This window comes from Ciona intestinalis, unplaced genomic scaffold (assembly GCF_000224145.3).
Source record: "Ciona intestinalis unplaced genomic scaffold, KH HT000018.2, whole genome shotgun sequence".
Lineage (NCBI taxonomy): Eukaryota > Metazoa > Chordata > Ascidiacea > Phlebobranchia > Cionidae > Ciona > Ciona intestinalis.
Genome location: NW_004190340.2, coordinates 1 through 22,138, shown reverse-complemented (window position 1 = coordinate 22,138; position 22,138 = coordinate 1). Strand labels below are relative to the sequence as shown.

General features: G+C 36.6%; 2 protein-coding genes and 1 non-coding gene across 13 annotated transcripts; 2 read left to right on the top strand and 1 right to left on the bottom strand.

Annotated features, from left to right (window-relative positions):
• Positions 1-57: 57 nt before the first annotated feature.
• LOC108950144 lies at positions 58-4,303 on the bottom strand. Of its 6 annotated transcripts, XM_026837794.1 has the most exons (9): positions 4,089-4,261; positions 3,840-3,945; positions 2,935-3,103; positions 2,686-2,823; positions 2,526-2,628; positions 1,835-2,472; positions 1,649-1,779; positions 1,121-1,516; positions 58-1,060 (listed from the first exon to the last, which is right to left on the bottom strand). In XM_026837794.1, the coding sequence occupies exons 5-9, from the start codon at positions 2,526-2,528 to the stop codon at positions 90-92; spliced, it is 2,139 nt and encodes a 712-aa protein (XP_026693595.1). In that variant the 5' UTR covers positions 2,529-2,628; positions 2,686-2,823; positions 2,935-3,103; positions 3,840-3,945; positions 4,089-4,261; the 3' UTR covers positions 58-89. The 6 variants fall into 6 exon arrangements, with proteins under 6 accessions (XP_026693595.1, XP_026693600.1, XP_026693596.1 ...); XM_026837799.1 differs by lacking the exon at positions 1,121-1,516 and having other exon boundaries at positions 4,089-4,303; XM_026837795.1 differs by having other exon boundaries at positions 2,686-3,103.
• mir4109 (microRNA 4109) lies at positions 4,281-4,350 on the top strand. The gene has a single exon (NR_034505.1). It is a non-coding gene; the product is annotated as a microRNA 4109 (primary transcript).
• Positions 4,351-5,391: 1,041 nt separating this feature from the next.
• LOC100176505 (GRAM domain-containing protein 1B) lies at positions 5,392-21,617 on the top strand. Of its 6 annotated transcripts, none has more exons than XM_026837793.1 (24): positions 5,392-5,500; positions 5,689-5,805; positions 12,463-12,537; positions 12,689-12,809; positions 13,018-13,072; positions 13,509-13,642; positions 13,927-14,073; positions 14,259-14,279; positions 16,528-16,612; positions 16,725-16,828; positions 16,886-17,065; positions 17,302-17,419; positions 17,486-17,562; positions 17,620-17,730; positions 18,043-18,091; positions 18,150-18,293; positions 18,352-18,479; positions 19,167-19,306; positions 19,581-19,684; positions 20,033-20,203; positions 20,282-20,468; positions 20,526-20,633; positions 20,688-20,838; positions 21,103-21,617. In XM_026837793.1, exons 2-23 carry the CDS (start codon positions 5,777-5,779, stop codon positions 20,704-20,706), a joined length of 2,307 nt encoding a protein of 768 aa, XP_026693594.1. In that variant the 5' UTR covers positions 5,392-5,500; positions 5,689-5,776; the 3' UTR covers positions 20,707-20,838; positions 21,103-21,617. The 6 variants fall into 6 exon arrangements, with proteins under 6 accessions (XP_026693594.1, XP_026693590.1, XP_018670510.1 ...); XM_026837789.1 differs by lacking the exons at positions 5,392-5,500; positions 5,689-5,805 and adding exons at positions 8,319-8,739; positions 9,922-10,434; XM_018814965.2 differs by lacking the exons at positions 5,392-5,500; positions 5,689-5,805 and adding exons at positions 8,330-8,739; positions 9,922-10,434 and having other exon boundaries at positions 17,489-17,562.
• The last annotated feature ends 521 nt before the right edge of the window (positions 21,618-22,138 follow it).

Genomic DNA, 22,138 nt, shown 5'->3' with positions numbered 1-22,138 from the left:
TTGGTTACACTATACAATTTACAAAGAGAGTATAAGTTAATGAGTTTAACACTATTCTTTATACATAGTTTTATATATTTGATTTATTACTACGTAGGTTCGTCTTCGGCATCTGTTGTGATATAATCTGTGGATGCGATGGATCCTGGTGGAGCGGATGGTGTTGATGGGATAACAACCTCCAACCTAGTGAGTGGAGTGTTGTAATCTTTGCTACCACCATCCAAATCTACACATGAGGAATTCGCAGTTACTTTTTCAGCATCCGGTTGTGGGTTGCTGATTATATTGTTACGTTTCGATGACGTGTTTACGCTAAGCTGAGAATTGGACTTGTCTGTCACCACTTTCACATTTTCTGGCGGCTGGATTCGCATTTTATAGGGACTTCCCCTTCCGGTGTTTTCGTTGAAGTCAGCGGATATATTCACGGGTGTTATTCGCTTACTTTCATCGGGTTGCGATTGTATTTGTCGTGCTTTATTGTTTGTTGTGGGAGGGGGTGTGTTTTCAGGTAGACTTTGTTTTATCGACAGAAGACTAATATTGTGCGGTGAGGTTTCAACCCATTCATGTTCACTTTGATTTTTGTTATTTTCAAACAAAATTGTCTCGGCGGCACGATATTGTGGGGTAACAGTTGGGGTAAGTCCCTTTAATTCCGGCACCTTGGTTTTCTTTCGTGACTTTGCTCGTTTGATTGTTTTTAGAACATTTTCGATATGTTGTTGCATCACTGACTCTGCGTCACTTTCTCCTGCCGTGTCATCGCCAGCATACCGATTGTCACGTGATGAACTTCCTCGGTTATTGATCGTCTTGAGTACGTCATCGGGAGCCAGACCAACCGATGCTGCACCATACGCCTCCAGACTTAGCTGAGGTAGTTTACCCACGTCCGGCATTTGCATTATCGTGCTGATTTTATTTCCATCTTGGCCGACTTCACCGAGATCTAATAAATCACCTTCGTTATTAAAGTAAGGTCTGCTCTTGGTGTGCCACGTTTGATTGCGATGATCACTTACGCTTTGCTCGTGCGTCACTCGTCCTTGAGTTCCTATAAAATAATTTGTAAATTAGTAAAAAGATTTTATGACAGATCTATATTGCCGTTTACTTTGAAAGGTATTTGAAAGCGGAACGTTTAAGATCGGTTTCACATTAGTGCCCGTCTGCTGCTGATGTTGGATTCGATCGTTATGTCCTAGCTTTCTTTGAAGTAATGCTTGGGCTGTGGGTTTCTTATTTGTTACGTCATCAGTGGATGTAACCTCGTGGTTCCAGTGAAAGTGAACTGGTTTTGTCTGCTTTGGGTGATGCACGTGACTGTATCGCGTTAAATCTGTGGTTATGACATCATCAGTGACATCAGGTTCTATTGTTGCCTCGTTAAAAGATAACCCTTCACCGATGTCAACTTTGTGCAGGCGTGGTGCTTTGATAGATGGGTTCGTGTGCTGGTTGCTTATCATTTCGCTGTAAACTCTACTTTCTACTTGTTCTCGCTCAAGTTCTGTAATCATGAGTTCGCGTTATCGTAAGGTGATATATTACCGTGTTTAAACCATTATCAGTATATACACTTTTCTCATAAAGTAGTAAAGAAAACATTTAAAGTATAACAAAACCGATTAAGTTAGTTTACCTTTTTCAATAGGTCGTTCAACCTTTGGAACTGTTTTATTTGGAGAGTTTTGTTTTGAATGTGGGAGCGTATATGGTGTTGCTGTGACGTCAACGTGTGCCAATCGTGGTTGCATGCGATGGTCTCTGTCTCTGCCAGAGTTGTGTTAATATCGAATAAATATATTTTATTTAATACAAATTTTACCTTACGATTTGAAAGTGACGGTTTGTACCGTTTGTTGTCGTCACTTTGTGGAGAGAAAGTACCGAAAGTTTACGAATATATTCATCGTACGTCATCATGCCACCCTGCATCGCCCTGCTGTAACCAGCAATCATGTCCATCTTGTTCATTGGACCTATTAAGTGTGACTTGCCATTAGCTGTAGTTGTTGCACGTCGTGGAAACCCATTGGTTATCTCAATCTGACGGTTATCACTCCGCCTTGCAGGAAATTGCACGGTCGCTGCTGTTCGCCTTTGTTGAGTTTCCGCTTTGTCTTCTGTCGGTTTTGGACCTTCCATTCTTTTAACACGTGGCAGGGCAGGAAGGTTTAAGGCCGTTTTCCTGTGCAATGGCAGTGTTGACTTAGCTTGTCCCATCCCGTAACCTTTGTCTCTGGCACGGTTTAACTCTGACTGGTAAAAATCACGCATATCTGAGTTAAATGCATCCGATTTCCGACCTATTGAGTTTCCAACAACGCTCGGAAGGAATGAAAAAGCTTGTGTTGTTCCACCTCGCTTTCTACCCATGTTACGAATAGTGGACGTTTGGTGTCGGGAAAGTGTAAATGGTAGAACAATACCTTCCGATTCTCGACTTCCATCCTCGACTGGAATCTGATCAAGGTTCAATTAACCATTGATAGTTAAACTGCTGTGATGGAACTTACCATAATGTAAACTTACAGGAAGACCTGGTTTTCCATGTTTTGTTTTTTCATTATTGACGATGAAGCTTTTTAATGGTTCGTAATACAAACGCTTTTCTCTCACCTGTTGGAATTGAATTAACGTAAAATGTAGGATTCACTCATAACATTCTATCTTTACTTGTGGGTCACCAATCGCCTCCAGCACGCTGGTTGTTCCTTCGTGTGGTTGAGTGCGGAGCTGATGACGTAGCTTTTCTATGACCTCACTATCTGATGACGTCAGTTGGTTTACCGCTTCGTAATTAATAGCGTGTCTCTAAGTCGTTTTGGGGTTTATTAGGATATAATAAAGTTGTGGACTTGTGTTAGTTGAATATCTACAGTTTTATTAACTTTTTATCGTAGGCTAAACGTGTGGTGTGCTCACCTTATCGTTTGCGTATTTAATTTTCTTGTTAATAGTTAACTCCACTGGGGGAAGAACTCTATTTTCATCTGTAAGCTTTTTAACGGGTCGTGGTTCGGTGTTCGTTGACGTAAGCAAGCGAAGTGAATATACCGCCGGTGGTTGAGTTGCTTGATCTGAAGATTTTGTACTGCAAAAGTATCATAAAAGTATTTTACTAACGCTAATTTATTACGCCCCTTCTCCTACTATAAATTATCAACATTGCCACGCGTTGCCAACATAAAATGCACGGTAAACGTTTTAAATGATAAACCATGAACGCATCACAGGTGCAATGACCGAACATTAGCCGTCAACGTTTTTGAGACTACACTTGTCAAACCACAGATAACATTTATATTACTGAATATATGGGCGGTTATGATTGTTTCTAAAATCTCTTTCGCTTTCAAATTTCGCTGCGAACTTCTGTGGAGCTGAAACTAAATGATACATGGGCGGAGAATTGTGTCAAATTTCGAGAAATTTCTTTCATTCTACATCGAGTTGGACATTCGGGTAATTGATACTGGTAACTGACTCTGCTTGTTGTGAATACCTATATCTACTCTTTGTATAATACAAAACCGGGGTTGAGCTAAAACGTTTTTACAGCAGCACCAAATAACGCATACAAGTAGGATGGGGGAATATGGGACACCATTTCATTGTATTTTTTATCCCATTTGGTAGTAAACAAAGAACATTTAAAGAATTATAAAATCGTATCGTCACGACCAACATATACCGTTGTTCATTGTTTAAAACTTAATAGGGATATTTAAATATTATGTGCTATAGGTGTCCCGTCTTACCCCACAGTACTATATTATTATTAAAATAAACGCATAACAAATAGATATGTTAGAGCAATAAACTCATACCTGTGTTTTAAAACAATAATATCTGGTGGAAAATTTATTGTTTTGGTTTTAATGACTTGGTAGCCATTAGCTGTCTTTAATTCATCAGCTTTCATGGTTCTTGCATCTACATTAAAAAAGATCTGTTTTTTTATAAATCGTTCCCGTTACTTTATCACATACAGACGAAAGATCTTTTATTAAAATATCTGACGCAGCAATTTTTATTCAACTGTCAACGATGAATTACAGGGTGTAAATACACATTACCTGTCTGGTTGATAAACCACGAATAGGGTGGCTTTCAACGCACACACTTCGTCTAAGGGTAGTGTCGTCTCAGTCAACATATAACTGTCCGCAGTTTTTACCCAGATAAAAATACATACTACTTACAAGCAAGCTATATTAACTGGACTGAAGTTATTTCATCTGGTAGTAATTAAATTGATAATACAGTCAACCCCGCTTAATCGACCCACGTTTAACCGGACCAGTTTGGCTTGGTCCCAATGTGGTCCGATTAAGCGGGTTGACTGTATTATTTCTCACACAATCTGACGCCTTTTAGCTGTGGTTGCATAGTTCTTGTGAAGACCTAAATTGATACAGAGAACATCTGAAGGGAATGATTTTTGATTTATGCGCGAACAATATTGTTTGCATGGGTCAGTGATTGTGTTATAACACTATTGTTCTTTTTTGAAACACGAGTAACATTGTACCCGGGAATAGCGTCCTTTACTTGATACATAGAGGTACTATAACTTTATTACCAAGCCGAAACAAATATATAGTTCTATTGTCAGTACTGAAATTTTGTTCTGCGTTGCAACTTGATCCAACTTTTGTATTGTTTACGAAATTAAACAATAATAATAAAACGATTTTAATAAGTTTTGTGTTTTTCAATTAAACTAAGCATTTTAAACCAATTAGTTGAACGTAATTATGTAGCGGTGTATTGATGCAACAAAGCTAAGATGTTATATTATAAATAGAACTGTCGGCCCAAGTTTCAAGTGGTTGAAGTTCTTACATCATAAGCAGAGATACCAGACCCATTGCTTGACGTTGTTACCACTGTGGGCATGTGTGTTCTTGTGCAATACACTTTACAGTCAGTGGTCAGTGATGGGTTATCCAAGTTATCACTCAAACATAGTATACGATCAATGTCCCCTGCAACGCAAAAATCAATAATTTATACATTCATTTGATTCATATCATCTAAAGATCACGAAGAACTGTCTTTTTAAACAAAAGGGCTGTAACTTTAGTAAATGGCCACGTAAATTACGTTTTAAAATTGTGACCCAGTGGTCAATATTGGACTCTAAATTGTCAGCCAAACATAACAAAAATAAAAAAAACGATCTCCCACACAGTTGCATTCTTGGGAACTGTTATTGTTATACTCCAACCTAACAATCGCTGTTGAAGTACACCCAACTCAAAACCATGCAATACTCTTGTAAGGCTTACGTATACCTTCTGGTAATATGGTACAGTCGGAGCCGGCATCACGCGGCATACAAATTCGTTAAAAAATGAACAGACGGTGGCGTTAGTAAGTCACGCTTGGTAACATCTCGCTTCACTCGGCCTCTGCTTCTTACAAGTAGTATGAACTTCGAATAAAACGCATTAAAGTTAGTAGAAGTAAGCAAAAACAGGCACAGGTGTGTACCCAGTATCAATTCATAAAACCAATTAACTTTTTAGCTTTGCTGAAGAATAAGTATATTCAGCTTTCGGTTGTTGTTATTGAATAACTCTGTTAATCATTACTACAACAAGCGGGAAAATATAGGCTGACTGAATCGTAATTGCTATGTAGCTTTTGATAAACATCTCATTCTTATCACAGGTTGAGCCATCATTAGAGTGCTGGATTCATGTCATTTATTATGGGTGCTACTGCTACAACTTATTAATCTTACTCAAATTTAAGTTACATGGAGATCACTGTGGAAGTAAACAGACGGTGAGTTGTTTAGTTTTATTCTGTTTGTAACCAAATATGAAATGGTACTTATTTAATTTTTATTTACCTGTTGCATACTTTGTAAATCTTTAACCTACCAGCTTGGATTGTAGAGTTTAATTTTGATATGTAAAAATTTCCAAGACATGTCTTTAATATCCCCTATCAAAGCTTTATTTTAATGCAAGGGCTATTGAATGAAGGTTGTAACTTGCTTGTAATTTGAGCAATTTCCGTTAAGTGATGTGCTTAGAGACAGCGGCAATAAGCACTGTAATATTGCACTTGGTATTGCTAAGTTAGAAGTGATAACCATGGAACTATTTTTATTGAGCGTATTTGCACAGTACCTTTTAATAGAACTATTTTATTGAGCGTATTTATACAAGAACTTTAAAGTTACCTTTTTTTCGGTGAAGTATCAAAGTTTGTATACAGATAGTGCAGAAGGAAACATAACATATGGTGGTAGGGTGATAAGTTGTGCAATCAGATATAAGAATACAAGAATAAATGTATATAATTCTTAAACCGGCTTCTTGCATTACCTTTTGTTTTGATATGTCAAATCTTGTCTCACAAAAGTTTCATTAACCAAAAGTAAGTGGCAGAAAGTAAAAAAAGCTTATACATTGGTGTAACAGTGCGTAAAACTTTTTTAATATTAGAAACACTGCTCTCAAAGAAGACAGATCTTTACGTTAGTTACAGCAAATTAACTTCAGCCGATGGTCAGTGACAGACATTGAAGGTTCATGACAATACATACACATTATAGAAGCCAACTGTACAACTAGCTACTGTACTGATTCCTGATTACACTATATTTATTGAGTTTTAATTAGGATGAATGAAATTTACTCATCTCTTTGGTCATGATAATAAAGAACAAGAGAGTTGACAAAAGCGAAAAGACAGGTGGTAACAGTAAAACAATAGTTGTTAAAACATGCCTATTAATAAAAAAATAAGAAAAAGTGTTTTGGATAAAAAGCGTGACCATTACACCCTATCCGGTGATAGAAAGTCAAAATTAAATAAATATTATTTAATTAAACATATTAGGGTTCTAATTAGTTCCATTAAAAAGCTAGTTAATTGGAAAATTAGTTGAGGTTGAGAAAATTAGATCTTTTATAAGATTCCTTCCATAAAATCATGTGAGAAACCCAAGAGTAAAGATTTAAGAAAAGTCTGTGGTAAGAATGACATTATTTGACTTGGTACAAGTTCTTTTAAAGATTTTCCAAAGCAATATATATTTCTTTTAGATTGAGGTAAATGCTTTAGTAAAGATTACCCAAGCACAATTTTTAGAGTACCATCATTTTTAATGGTTAAACTAAATTTTATCCTTCATGTTGTTTTTGTATAATGTTGAGATGTTTTTGTCTTACTATATTATTATTAGGTCAATGTACACAAAAGAGTATTTGATTTAAAGTTTTAATGACCTTGTACTTTACTATTACATTGATAATACTTATGTTAGTGTTGAATATTACTCAAGAGTAATGAACTTATCAATCATTTTTGAGAGAGAACACACTTCTATCATTGATGGTTAACCTGCCTTCAGTGCCTTGTCTGTCAATCACTTAAGGATAACCAACTGTAAATGTGGTTAAAAGTGTGCACTCTGCAGTTTACTTAATAATGAATTTCCCATTCATACACAGTATTTGTTTCAATTATGTTGTTAAAGTAAACAAAAGGGATGTTTGTTTTGATATAGTTCTACAGTTATCTAGAATAGCTAACTACAGAGTGGCAATAAATTAAGGTTTATGTGGCGGATTGTCTACAATGCAGTTTGTTTTATTGTCAAGCGCTTGGAATGTATGTGGTGTCTACATTTGGTGAAATACTTCCTGATCGGTGTATTACTCAACCACAAGATACGTTTTACTTCGCGTCGTTCTTAATCTTATTGTGTTTTGAAACGATCGAAATGCCTTAAAAGCACGAAAATAGTAATGTGTTGCGTTAGTTTCAGTGAAACAACAACAAAGAAACTTGCTGTAATAATGAACGCACATCTTCTTTTCATGCGGGTTTTTCGAGAAGAAAACTCAAGAAAATCAATATTATCGTAAATCGACTTAACCTAACACAGTCAAGCACAAAAGCAAGCTCATGTAATAATCGCATTAAACAAGTGTTTTTGATTCTTTTTATATTTACCGAAGAGTTTGTGGTATATGCAAATAGATTATATTTATATTGTTTCCTTCATTAAAATTACTTTATACGAATTCACGCGTATTCGACAACGCATTAATCTTTCCGCTAGATGATGCGGTTGAGTTATTATCATACTGAGTGTAAAAGTAAGGTGTTATTATGGCCGCAAATAAAATAGCTAATAGCGACGTTTGGTTATATATGTCGATGTACATATGTATATACATATTTTACTTATTAAATAATTTTACTTATTGTTTTATAGCTATACATTTAAGGAGTATCAGGTTAAACAGAAAACAAGTATGACTTTCCAATGCACCTAAGTACTTATCATATAATACCTTACCATCAATCAAACTTAATATATCAATAAATATTTGGTGCGCGTACTTTAAGCTGAGCAGCGCGGGTATGTTACGAATGCATACTTAGCTGGCGAATGGTACGAGTATCAGGTGATGTGTGACGTAGCTGGGAAATAACCTAATGTTGCTCCGGCCACTTGAGCGTCTGTTTCTTTCTTTCTCTTCAACGACATGCTTCGTTTGTTTTATCACATTGTCCCTTCTATTGCGTTGAAAAATGCCGCTTATTGTCCAACAAAACAATGTCTCTGTCCCCACCAAACCGACTGTTATTGGTCAAGAAGGCAGCTGACTTTTTCCAGAATTGGACTTTACGCAGTAACTCTTCACAACCGAAAGTGTGTTCGCCTGAGCTCGAAGAAGTGAAGTTGAGTGGGGGAAGGTAGGAGGCATAAATATAATATATCCGGTGCTAATTTGAGCCTTTTGTTACCTGGCAACATGCCTAATGCTAACAAAGAAATGGTACGCAGTAAACATGGTGCTTTATTTTCTATTATTTGTTAGGCTTAGCCACTCTTTACCTAATTGAGTTTACTTATCAAACGTTGCGGTGTGTCCATGGCCGGCTATCTCTTAAATTACAGTACTGGCACAGGATCGGAATATAGGACAATATATGTAAAATCGTGCAAAAGTTGTATCATTTTTAAAACTTAAAATTTTAAGATTTTTTGTGGCAGATTATGAACTGTAGTGTCGCATATTTTCACGTGCTGTTATTAATTCTTCAATAGACATTGTTTAGTTACCGGTACGCTACTTCCGTATTATGATTATAAATCATACGTGTTGTAGCTTGTAAAAGTATATTATGTTGTGTATTATTGACATGCATCAACATGTTGGTAGACCACAATTAAAAGGTAGTAGACCGACAGACTACTAAAGGTTTAGTTTGCCATGGTAGGCGTGTACAGTAAATAAATCGAAAAAGTATTTTTTACATCTCTGGTATAAATAAGCGATTTATTACTAATCCTCATACCTTATTTGTGACGGTCGTTATGGTTACCTATTTGACCTTTGTTATTATTATATTGGGTCTTGGCTTACCATACAGTCACACGTGTTAGCGTTGGTTAAAATCACGTGAACATGCGATCATGTGATACCGCGTGCCGGTTTATTGTCTCATAAACTGTTTGTTCTTTTATTGGTCCTGTTTTATGTCTAATTCATTCTCCATTGTAATACGTTAAAGCTCTTCAGGGTTAAGGCCAGCGACCCACGCCACTAAAATAGAGTTAAACAAATATGCTTATAATAGGTGTTACCCATTGTGTTTTCGTTTGTATAAAGATTATTTTAACCGTCGATCCGTGTTGCGAAAAGCTAGCAGGTTATATCAATATTTTAAAAAGCTTTAGAAATCTGACAAGCACGCAGCATTTGTTATACTGACTTTTACAATTACCTAGGTCGTCTTTGTTTAGTAAAATAAGATAAAATATTTTAACTTCAAGTCATTTTATTGCATTTGTACTCGGAATAGGTATTTAGTAAGGTAAACTGTAGTGTTGCCAGTGTTTTCGATTAAAATTAGTGATCATATGTTCGCAAGATCAGATATTCCTGGAACGTTCAAAAACGAAGCAGTACATGAGAAGACTTCGTTTCTCTTCCATTATCGCCATTCGTACCCTTGTCTTCATGAAACACGTATGAGGTACCAGGTCCAGCATGTTAAGAACTCAACCCATTCACTGGGCGGTGATGTTTTGACCGAGAAAAGAATTCTCGCATTTCCCGAATACCAAGATATAATAAACCAAGCCGATGTACTTATCGTGTATTGTGACTTATGCCTGCGTAAGCTTCAAAAAGAAAGCAAAGAATTTGAAGCTGACATTGACGTACTTAAACAACATGATACTTCTTCTGATATTGCTTCAAATTTACGTTCCCGTTGTTGGTATTGCACAAAATGTGGTGCCCCGGTGCATATTGTTAGAGTGAACAACGGATCACTGTTAAACTTGTACGACATTGACTTTTCTGGTCGAAAGAAGCGAGGTTCGATACGTCGTCGAATAAATAAGTTACACAAAGGCCTGAAATCAAAAATTGGCATGACGTAAGTTTTTCTTCAAATTTAGTGTCGCAGTATATTTTAACGTATTTTGTGATATGCATTTGCTGCCACATATTTCCTACGAAATAATGCTTACGGTTTTTCCCCAATATTTTATAAGTGATAGTTCATTATCTTTAATTGCAGAATTATTTAAGTTGTTATCACATTACTTCAATTCTCTTCCCTTCTATTAAGTTCTATATGTATTGATTGACTGTGGTTAGAGTATACAGGATACAGACGTGGTTTAAAACAACTTAGCTGTTGAAGGGTTCTTACGAACGTAATTCAGCACAGACAGTTGAGCCAGATGTTTAGTTTTGCAAAAAGTTGCACGGTTAGCTTAATCGCAGATATGGTGATTACAGATTGCAACTAGTTTATAATTAATAGATTACTTACCAAGTTTTTACAGTTCTGAATAATACTTCGATTCTGCGAACTTTTATACGACGTGTATGACAGTGTAAGGATATTGGACATGATGTAGTTTTTATCCAAGTTAATTAGTAGTAGTCGTACTTAACGCTTTGTATCGTGTTAAACTGCCGACTTCTCATATTAATATTTCCAGTGTTAATGTGCAATTGCTATCACACGAACGCGGTTTAAAATTATAAGGAAAGCTTCGTATTGTACACGTAACAATAAAGCCGTGCGCTATCGACCACTCGTCGCTTATTTACCAAGCCTTGAAAATGTTTACCACCTATTGCTTCTCGGACTTTGTCTCCTACAATCCGATATAGTTTACCATCTTATGCCACGGCACAAGCGTGTTCCAGATCAGTGCTAGCCGCGTTATGCTGCCTACGAGCATTGTTTTAAATTTGGTGCGCAGTTATTTTCGTATAGTGTCAACCTATAGGCAACGAAGTTGTTATTTAGGTATTAAAGGGTAACAAATCAGACAAATATATTTCGTGCAGATAATAAACTTTAAAAATAGTATAATTTAGTCTTTACTCTTTAGTGATTATGCCTACTCTTTGTAGTATTTTTAGAGGCCACTCGACAGTCAAAGACCGTATACATAGCATCGTTGTTCTATTGTTTTCTGCAAACTTGTTCTAGTACGGTTCGTAAGCCGTCACGTTTCAATGCTAGTTAATGTTTAGCTAACATATTGTGCCACTTTACGTTACACTGTATTTCAGTTCAAGGACATTCATAACAAAAGCTATTTATACGCTCTTATTGATAACCTATTGGTTAAATATAAGTCACTTGTCTATGTGACAAACAATTTTGTGAGCTAACTCGCAGTATATATAAGCAAAAACCGAGTATTCTATATAAGCAAACTGAAATAATGTTTAATTTATTAAGGCCCAATCGATTCTTGTACATATGAAATATTCTACTTACTGCGTCCATCTGTAACTATGCACTTACAAAGATTATTATCTGGATGGCTGCTGTCTATGAGTTTAACTACAAAATCACTCAGTTTTACATGCTCTGTATTGTGTAGGTTTAAAGTAATTGTAGGTTTGGTATATAAAGTAAATTATGATGCTCCATCAAAACCTTGTTCTTGAAGAAGGAAAGGTTCATCAAATATTTATGTCAGTGTAGTTACCTTAAGTCCTTATATTGTGCACTAGCACCATTACCAATAGGCGATACTTAAAGTAGGGGTTGTGTTGAGGTTTGACATCAAATTGACAAAGTTGCAGTATGATTTTTTAAAACAACACCATGTTATAGCAGAATTATTTTGTAAAGTTTCACAGTTTAAACTTAAAGTAAGTCTGCCATGTAACAAGTCTGATATTCGAGTTAATTGAAAATTAGTTACTCTATTTTCAACTGAAATAAACGTAGTAGATGGGTACGAAGAAACCAAATGCACGAGTTGTGCGAACATGCCCAAATGCCAATGTAAGTGACCTGGAATGCTGTTTATGCGAGACCGTCGTAGTTTTATCGATGTTTGAATGTATTTATGTGTGATTTGTTAACAATAAAAATAATAAATGGTTTTGTTATTATATATTTATTCATGTTTTCCGTTTCTTGTTGTAGTCCTGAAGTTCCGGAAACACTTGAAGAAAGAGAGGGCGAAGAACGGAACCAATCAGGCGTGCCTCCTCAACCTAGGTAAGTTATTATATGTTTCTGTGGTTTGCCAATAAAACCACCATAGGTTTATGTTTACAACATAATTGACCATCATCAGTTTTACTGTGACGATATAAATTATTTATTTTGTAAATAGTTCTAATATGGTAATAAGTCGATTATATTTTAGTTCAGGTGGTTTGAACCTGCTCTTGGATGACAATGAATGTGACGTAGGTGCACGTGACGTCACAGAACTCCATAACGCAGCAAAAGAAGATCAAGATGACGTCATTTGCCAATCAAATAACGTAAGAAACAAAATACATCGTAATAATTTAACAAGAACATTTTACCACGACCGTAATTAATAAGTTCTGTGTGTCTTACTCTGATCTGGTGCTCATGGAGTTGAACGATTCTTGTGTTTTATTATACAATTGGTTAACATGATTTTTGTCCGTTACGTTTTCGTAGCATTAGATTCTTACTGGACATTTTACCAATCTCCATTTACAGAATACAAAAGACACGATCAGTACATCACTAAATAGAAAAGATTCTTCATCAATTGGTATGTTATGTTCAATGCGGCACTTTTTAAACAAGTTAAACACCATCGAATAACGTTTCTGTATATAGTAGGGTGGGAAAAGATGGGACCAATTTTCTGGTTCCATATGGTAGTAAACAAGGAACATTCAATAAATTACATAACCGTATCCTCACGATTTCCATAGACCGCTGTTAATTGTTTAAAACATGTTTAGGTTATTTCGATATCTTGAGCTAACGGTGTTCCATCTTCTCCCACGCTACTATATATACACCGTATGAACTTTTTACGTGTTTAAAAATAGCACACCATGCAATATATAGGTTTCTTTAAAAAGTGTTCCATCGTAAAGCGTAAACATTAATATTAAATAAAACTCGTGAATCGTGATCAATCGAAAAAGATAATCAAAAAAAAATCAGAAAAAAGTATTGTATAGGTATTTTATCCGCAGCCGACGAATCAGCGTCTACACAACAACAAGAGGATTCTGTTATTTCCCCAACCGAGACTTCCCTTCATTCAACAGACACTGAACAAAAATTGTCAACAAACAACATTTCTACGTCTTCAACACGACAGATGCAGGTAATAAATCACTTCAAGTTGAACAATCAGGTTAAACCAGTTTAAACAAACAAAAATAATTGCCCGACGTTGTGGCGTAGTCATTTGAGTCGGCGTACGCAAAGGGTGTGCAGGTTCAAAGTTCCCTGAACGCTGCTACCATTTTGGACATGTGTATTCTTCGGCAAAACACTTAACAACAATTGCTTCAGCCTAGTGGTCACTAATGAGTTGTCTTAAGTGTCAGACATATTTAAAAGGTGGTTGCCCCGTGTCGCGAGGTTTAATAAGTTACATTCTGACAGAATTCTGACCCAACAAGCATCAGTGTGACGTACAAACCTTCTGCTGGTACGCTTTTTCTTCCGCTTGAACACACTCCTCCTACGCTGACATCTTTCAGCAAGAGTCCGGGATCTGGTTCTCATAAGTCGAACCCAAGGAAAAAAAAGGTAAACAGATTATTTAAATAGACAAATATATTGCTGCCGTTCACAATATTAATCTATACTAACTTTTTTAATAACAATATTAAATTATGACAACGGTAACCTAAACAAGGCGTATAATTTTATATTTAGACCTAATGTATCACATGTTATATTCAAATCAAGTAACTCCTGTATTTTTCTTGCAGCGATCCGCATCGTGGTACAACGTAAGTTTGTTTTGTTATTTATGGTCCGTATGGTGGCGCTATACAAATACTATGTGTGCCTGATTAGATCTGTTACAAACCAGTAAAACGTGCACAGTTTATTTGCTAAATAGTTTGATGCTTTGGTCGTGGTTTGGTATGTATGTTTTTATACTGTGAAACTTTTAGTCATTTTTATCAAATATTTAGTCAGTTAGAGTTTAGAAACTAAGTAAGGTTTGCGAACCGCATTATTTCGTTTCATGCTGTTTGTTATTTATAACAGCCACTCGCGCAAATTTTCTATGACGTTTTCATTTCCTGAGGTTGGCGTGACGGTATAATTACACGTATAATAGTCGAACCTGATGTGCAATGTGCCTTCCAATGTCGGTTGGCTGTGAGCGTGCGATGATGGTTCGATATTAGCTATATTGTTATTGTTGTTGGTGGAGAATATTTCAGCTTAATATAGCACAGCAGTTCAAACAAACATACGCGTAAATGCAGCATATGCAACGATGCTAATTGTCAAGTATTGATTCAAAATCGACCTGTCGAGTGATGTACAAGCTACAACCGCACAGCCTTTCCGTTCTATATATTTTATTTGGTGGTACTGCTGTTGTGTTTGTAATCATATTTTAGCGTTGGGTTGTGTATTGCAAGTATAGTTATTTGAACGTTTAATGTCACCTAGATAAGAAAGCTTTGCTCTGTTTACAGTGAGGGGAGGTAGCTATTCATTACTGCATACACCGGAAATTAGATTTTGGTTCTGAATGTTTGCGGTTTGTTTTTTTAATGTAACCAGGAGGTAACATAATATTCTTAAAAACTCGACTTTGCGTCTATTTGTAAATCCGAATCGACTTGCTTTAATGTGGCGCTGGTTATTGGTCTGTGGTAAATTTACAAAATACTTACAATAAGATGGTAGCTTTCCGATTGCCCGGGGTTTTCCCGTGACGTCAGCAATGAGTAATTTGGTGATATATATATAAGGGGGGGCCATTGTTCGCTTGTTTGTATAACTCATACTCACGAGTGTTATCCATGAAGTCTCACATGTAAAGTTACCTTGTTATGTTGTTTTATTCATAGTGTAGTTTCGTTTATTTGTGATGATAATTGCGGGTGACGCAAAATCAACACATAATAGATTGTAATTTGCATAAGTGAAGCATAGGAAATGATGAATAATTCATACAGTAGGGCTGAAACGAAAAAGGGACGGTAAACAAGGCCCGGGGGTCAGCCCTTCCGATTCCTTCTTTTCATATTGTTCATATCCAGTGTTATATTGCCAGTTTACAGCGCTGTAAGTTGTTAGCATCACGGGTTGTTTCCAATGGCATCGGAAGTAACATTTATTGTACGCAGTATATACGTGTTTGTTATTCGTATCTACGTGTTTGAAAGAATTGTCGCCGATGTGTCAATGTTTAACTGGCAATAGTAAAGCATGTTTGTGTTTATAGCTAGGAAGTGAGCAGTTAAGTTGTCCGTCATGTCTGATCCTATGCAAGATTTACCTCACGTTACTGTGACGTCACCGAGTTTAGATAGTGTTGTCGGTTTAAATACTGTGAAGAGGAAAGAGAAAGATGCTGTTGAAAATATACTCAAAAACTCGGTCGAAGTAATTTCGAAACATCAGGATAGAGAATTAAAAAGACCAGCTACCTTGTCACTACCCAGTTCCCCATCATTCACACCAACCGAATTATCAATTACTGGTAGTAGCCCGGTTGGTATTCGAGTTTATGATAGCGACTCTAGTTGGGTTAGTCACGTGACGGTGGAGGACGGTGATGCAGACAAACATGCCAATACTTTATCGCATACCAAGAATGGAACACCTAAGAAAGTACGACAGAAGTTGCAGAAAATGAAAGAAAAGTTGAGCAAGAAGCGCTCGTCCAGTGACCCAGCTATTGCGGCACATTTGTTAGACTACAATAATTCTTCAAGAAGAGAGAGTGAAACAAGTAAAGCAGGTTCCAAACATTCCTCTGGTGATCCAGGAACTCCTCCCTTGCAACCTCTTCATGCATCGAGGACCAAAAAGAAGAAAGCTTCCTCCAAGTCTAAAGCAAAACGATTTTACAAAAACGCGATTAAAAAAACGTCTGAACTCCAGGTAGCAAGGGCAGGCCGTAGAATGATGTTTCGTGTGTATTGTTGTCTCTATGCGGTGTGGTGCATGAATGTGTGTTGAGTTTATAAAAAATAGACACGTTAATATAACAAAATCATTTCCCCGTAGGTTCTTAATCCATCATACAAACAGAAGAATGTGGATTTCCATAAATTCTTCAAGAAACTCCCAGAAACTGAACGACTATTAGTAGGTACCGTCATGTTGCTTATAATCCTGATTACAAATGCGCATGAATCAATGGCTAGTTGTATTGATTACAAGGAATCATTCCGCAACTACGTCACCACATGCTTTTATTACAGATCACAGTTGCGCATTAATGAAAGACATCTTGGTACAAGGTAGGATGTATGTCTCGCAGAACTACGTATGCTTCCATTCCAATATACTAAAGTGGCAAACTGCGGTAAGCGTGTTTGACTTACCAACATAGTCCACCAGTATTGACATTATCTATTTATAGGTTATGCTGAGTTTCAAAGACATCGTGAGCCTGACAAAAGAGAAAACTGTCAAACTATTTCCAAACGCAATTCAATTTCAAATAAAAGGGAGGGTAAAACACACATTCACCAGCTTTACCTCACGTGACCGAGCGTACCACCAGATTTTTCGACTGTGGCAAAACGCATTGTTGGATAAGGTAATAGAGGAAAACCTTTAACACATACTATCTAAACATCCGGATCGTGTTTTAAATAATTAACATCGGTCTATGGAAGCAAGGATACAGTTTTGTAATTCTTTGAGTGTTTTTTTTTGTTTACTACCAAATGGGACGAGTAAATAGAACAAAAAGGTTTCCCATCTTCCCCCACCCTACTATATAGACCTTTCAATGCACAATAGTATCAATAATTCATTGATTTTAACTAACAGCCAATGACACCACATGAATTATGGGGGGTTGTACGAAATCAATATGGTAGCGACCTTGGGTGTAGTTCAGATGACGATTATGTGAGACCGAACGGTGTATTTGATTACCGAGGTGTTGGTGAGTTAACATTAGTACTGTAGTCGTTAAATAAGATGTACATCATGTATAATATTAACGTTAAAGCAGATTTCGCGACGCCGACGGAAGAGATTTATAAATTCGGTACAACAAACAAAATACAACGAAACAAATACTCCCAGGTACCCGTGTGGCTTATCCCATTAATATTTGAAATGTAATTTTCTTTATCAATACAGCCGCGTCATACCAATAATGACGTCACAGATGGTAGACAAATGACGTCAGAAGCCGATAACCTAGTTTCGATCAGTGATCGTTCGTCGGAAGGTGATAAATCGCTATCTGGGGTAAATACAATTGTTGTATCATATACTTAGCACACATATTATTGTAGTCAACCTAATAATAACTTAATACAAGACATTGTATTCCTATGTTATTTTAGTCACATGCGTCATGTCTTGTTTTGACTTGTAATAAATTATATTCTTACGCTGTGGCACAGCGGTTAGCACGCCCGCAGGCTTGTCGCTGCTACCGTAGGGGGCGTATGTGCCTTTGGGCAAAGTTCTCAATACTAAACATCCGTGTTATAACGAATGTCGTTGCCCCGCTATTGCGAGGATAAATAATATTCATTTATTCAACATTTATTTTAGTGTTCTCTTGATGATGGTGACGTCGTAGATCAAATAGATGACGACAGTGGTAAGCTCATGTTTTGTGGTTTCATTTCAAATTTACAATGGCGCTTATGACGTAACAGGACCAGCAGAATTTGGGTTACCCGATTTTAATCGAACGTACCTCGTGCGCGAATACGAATGCTCGGCAGCTGAGTTGTTCAACATTATATACGGTGACACTTGTCCGTTCTGGAAGCTTTACCTCGAAAAACGACAGACTTTTGGTATGGCTTAGTACTAATGTTGGTTGATTTTTATTACAATATGTTTCTACAAACACAGATATCACAATAACAAAATGGAAGGACGGAGAAGCAGAAAATCAAGGTTATAAAGTTCGGTCGCTTAATTACAATCTAACCTTGAACAATCCACTTGGACCGAAGTCTTCCAATGTAGACGAAGTTCAGGTAAATAAAATAAACGATATGACATATCGTTGTAGTGAGTTCTGGTCTCCGAATGGAGGCGTGGGTTCGAATCCCACTTCTGACACCATGTAGTGAGTCTCTATAGGAATCGATCAGTTATAGGTTGCCTTGTATTGCGTAGCACGCGTCTAGTAAAAAAAAAAGAGTGATCAAGGTCGACAGGCGTATTTATATAGTAGTGTGGTGGGAAGATGGAACACCTTAAGCACATAATATCCAAATATCTTGATCGTGTTTTTAACAATTAACAACGGTCTACGGGAGTCGTGGGCGTACGGTTTTATAATTCTTTGAATGTTCTTTGTTTACTACCAAATGGGACAAGAAAATGAAATGGAAAGCTGTCTCATCTTCCTCCATTGTACTATATGCACGTGTTACATAGAGATCCTATATCACCACAATCTTAATAAATAATGTTTGACCAAACAAGCTGTATTGATTGGTTAGTGCAAAGGTCGGCAACCTACGAAGCTCATTTTGACCGGCCGTGCACTGTTTCGTAAAATCCCTTACATTCGGCCCGTTATGAACAATATATATTGCTTATATTCGTTAGTAGGTATATACTGATTCTCCACGCAGCTATTGGTGTATAAACTTTAATTGTCGTCACACGACTGCGTTTTGTCATTAACTTTAATTCTATACTTGTCCATCGCACAGGTTTGTTACAAGCATGAACCGTGTCGTTATTACACAGTAGATTGCACGGCCCATACTCACGGTGTGCCATACAGTGATTACTTTAGCACTGTGATGAGATACCAGATCAGAAAATTAGGAAAATCGACATGTGAACTGAGGTAGGTGTATTATTAAATACTTATATAGAAGAATGTGTTGGCCTTTGGTTGCAATGATGTGCGAATCATACCATCAGTTTGAATATTAAACCTATTTCCGAATAATAATAAATATCAAAACAGAAATTAAATTTTGCGAAGTATTATTGTGATATGCCTATTATATTATTTATTTAGTCTGCCTGGCAGAACCATAAGCGTTTAATTTCGCTAAAAAAAGTACAGCGAGACTTATGTACATAAAAGTAGTAACCTCTTGCATGAACTTTACCAGAGTTTCAGCGCAGTTGGTATTTAACAAAACACCTTGGGGTTTGGTCAAAAACTTTATTGAGAAGAACTGTTACAGCGGTATTGAAGAAAACTTTCAAATGCTCGGTGAGTTATTGGGCACGTGTGTGGGGATGGAAGTCGTTTTCCGTCAAATGTTTTTTTCTTATTATTTCGCTTGTACATTCGCGAATAATAAAAGTACGTGGTTGGGCGGGGGAGGATGGGACACCTTTTATTCTATTTGCTTCTTATTTGAAGTAAAACAAAGAGAATTCAAACAATTCCAAAACCGTTTCTTTACGACTTCCATAGACGTTGTTGATTGTTTAAGACACGATCTTGGATGTTATGTGCTAAAGTTGTCCCGTCTTCCCCCACTTTACTATATACGTAGCGCATTGCTCTCTTGTTGCTTCAAAACTTGATGTTTTAATTTAACTGTTGTTTGTTTAGAACCCGAGCTCGATTCCTACGTTCTTCAGTTAAATGAAAAACGAAAACAAACTTCGGAATCTCCGGTTCGTGAATATGCACGCCAGCGCATCTCTATCTCCTCTAGCGGTGGACGGAGACGTCAATCAAACAAATCTTCTTTAGAAAGTTCACCAACGATAGCAGATACGAGTGAGTTCGTATATTCGCAGAATATGTGTTTTTACCATGTAATATTCATGTATAACTTATTAACGACGTAATATTTAGGTATACGTAATGGTGACGTAACACGCGACCCCTATGACGTCGGAAAAGGTGACGTCATCGGTGCTCCAACGACCACGTCACCCGCTGCCCCAGAGTGGGACGTCAACAACAATAATCATGGAAAAATAAATAGGGAAATAAATGGGAAGAAGAACGGAAGGTTTTTCAAAGTTGTGATGACGTTTGTGTAAGTTGATTGTATGAATGGCACCGATCACGTGATTCAACCAAGCTTTTCGTTCAGGTTTGCTGTTTTGTTGCTAAGCAACTATTCACTGTACAGCCGCTTAAATTCTCTCGAACAAAGTAATTCAATACGCGTGTTTGATGACGTCACGACGCTTCATACAAAGTAAGTTGGTTGAACAAATTAAGCAACGCATGTTTCAACATTTGTTCATCTTAGATTGATTGATGGTGAGTAACCATTACTTGATGCGTTAAAATTAATCGAGCGGAGATTGGGAAAGTTAGAAAATGTGCTTCAACACCAGGTGACGTCATCTAAAGCAAGATGGGATGAAATGAATTCGGATTGGGTAGAGTTACGTCAGATGGTAAGTTGTGAAAGTTAACCTGTCATAAATTTATCTCTTCTATTGTATATCAAAAACTTGAAATAGTTATTAAAATAATTAAAAACAACGAAGATACAGGGGTTTCATAAAAACGACAGTCCTTAAAAATCTACTAATAAGAAAAAGAAGTAAATATAAAGAGTATTATTTAATTCGTGTCCGTCCAACTAAACATACAGTGAATTGCATTTAAATATTACTGTAATTAAGTAAACAAATATATAACACTGTTTATTTCTACAGATGAACCAAGTTTTAAAACGTTCTTCAAAGTCGAACAAGACGTAGTTAACAATCCTTTCTCCATTGTGATTACATAACGATACTGTTTCAACTAAACCAGAATAGAAAATTTTAATCGATTTTTAAACTAACATTCCCCAGTATACCGTGAGCTATTTTTTTCTTTTTTTTCCTATTTTTTTAATTGAGTTTCCATACACTGTCGGATCGAATATGGGGTTTTGTTGCGACCTTGTTCTCGTAACGTCATCGTAATTGATCGTGTGTTTCATCACTCTGGATGTTGGCACTTTATGTAAAACATGTGACCATCGTGTTTTGGTCACTGTGCTGTGGTTAATCACAAACTATTTGTAAGTTGGGCAGAAACACTAGCAGCAAATTATGTCTTTTTGTTGTGCAATACCTGCAAAAATAGAAAATAAAATGTTCTCTCATTTTTTATTAAAATATAATGTGTCGTTTCATGCACTACCGCGATACAGTGTTTGGGAAATATATTGCTTATTTGTGAAGGTATGGTTGTATATTAGGTTTAATACGCGATGATATTTCCTGAATTTTTTGGGAAATTAAGAAGCAGATTTTTAATGCCGACTTAACTTGTCAAATGCCGCACGGTGGTTAGCGCACCTGCATTTAACCCAAAGGTAGCGGGTTCAAGACCAGTCGCTGCTATCATTTTGCATGTGTTAAAAAGCGTGAATGCGGAGCATGAAACAGATATTCCGTATTATAACGACTGTCATTGCCTCAACAATGAAGGATACAGAAAGTTACATTCATTGAATTATTCACCACAGTTAGTTCATGCAAGGAATACGTTGCGCAAAGTANAACAAAATTAAAAGGTTAAAGCTTACAGCTAAGTACGTTAAAAATGCATAGCTTCATAAGACAGTATAAACACTGGTCTTGCTTTTCACTTGGTAGCCATTAAAACCTGTATCATATAGTAAGGTGGGGGAGATGGGACGAACACATTAGTATCACTATTCCTATTAACTGATTACACTTTAGAAAATATTCTGGAACG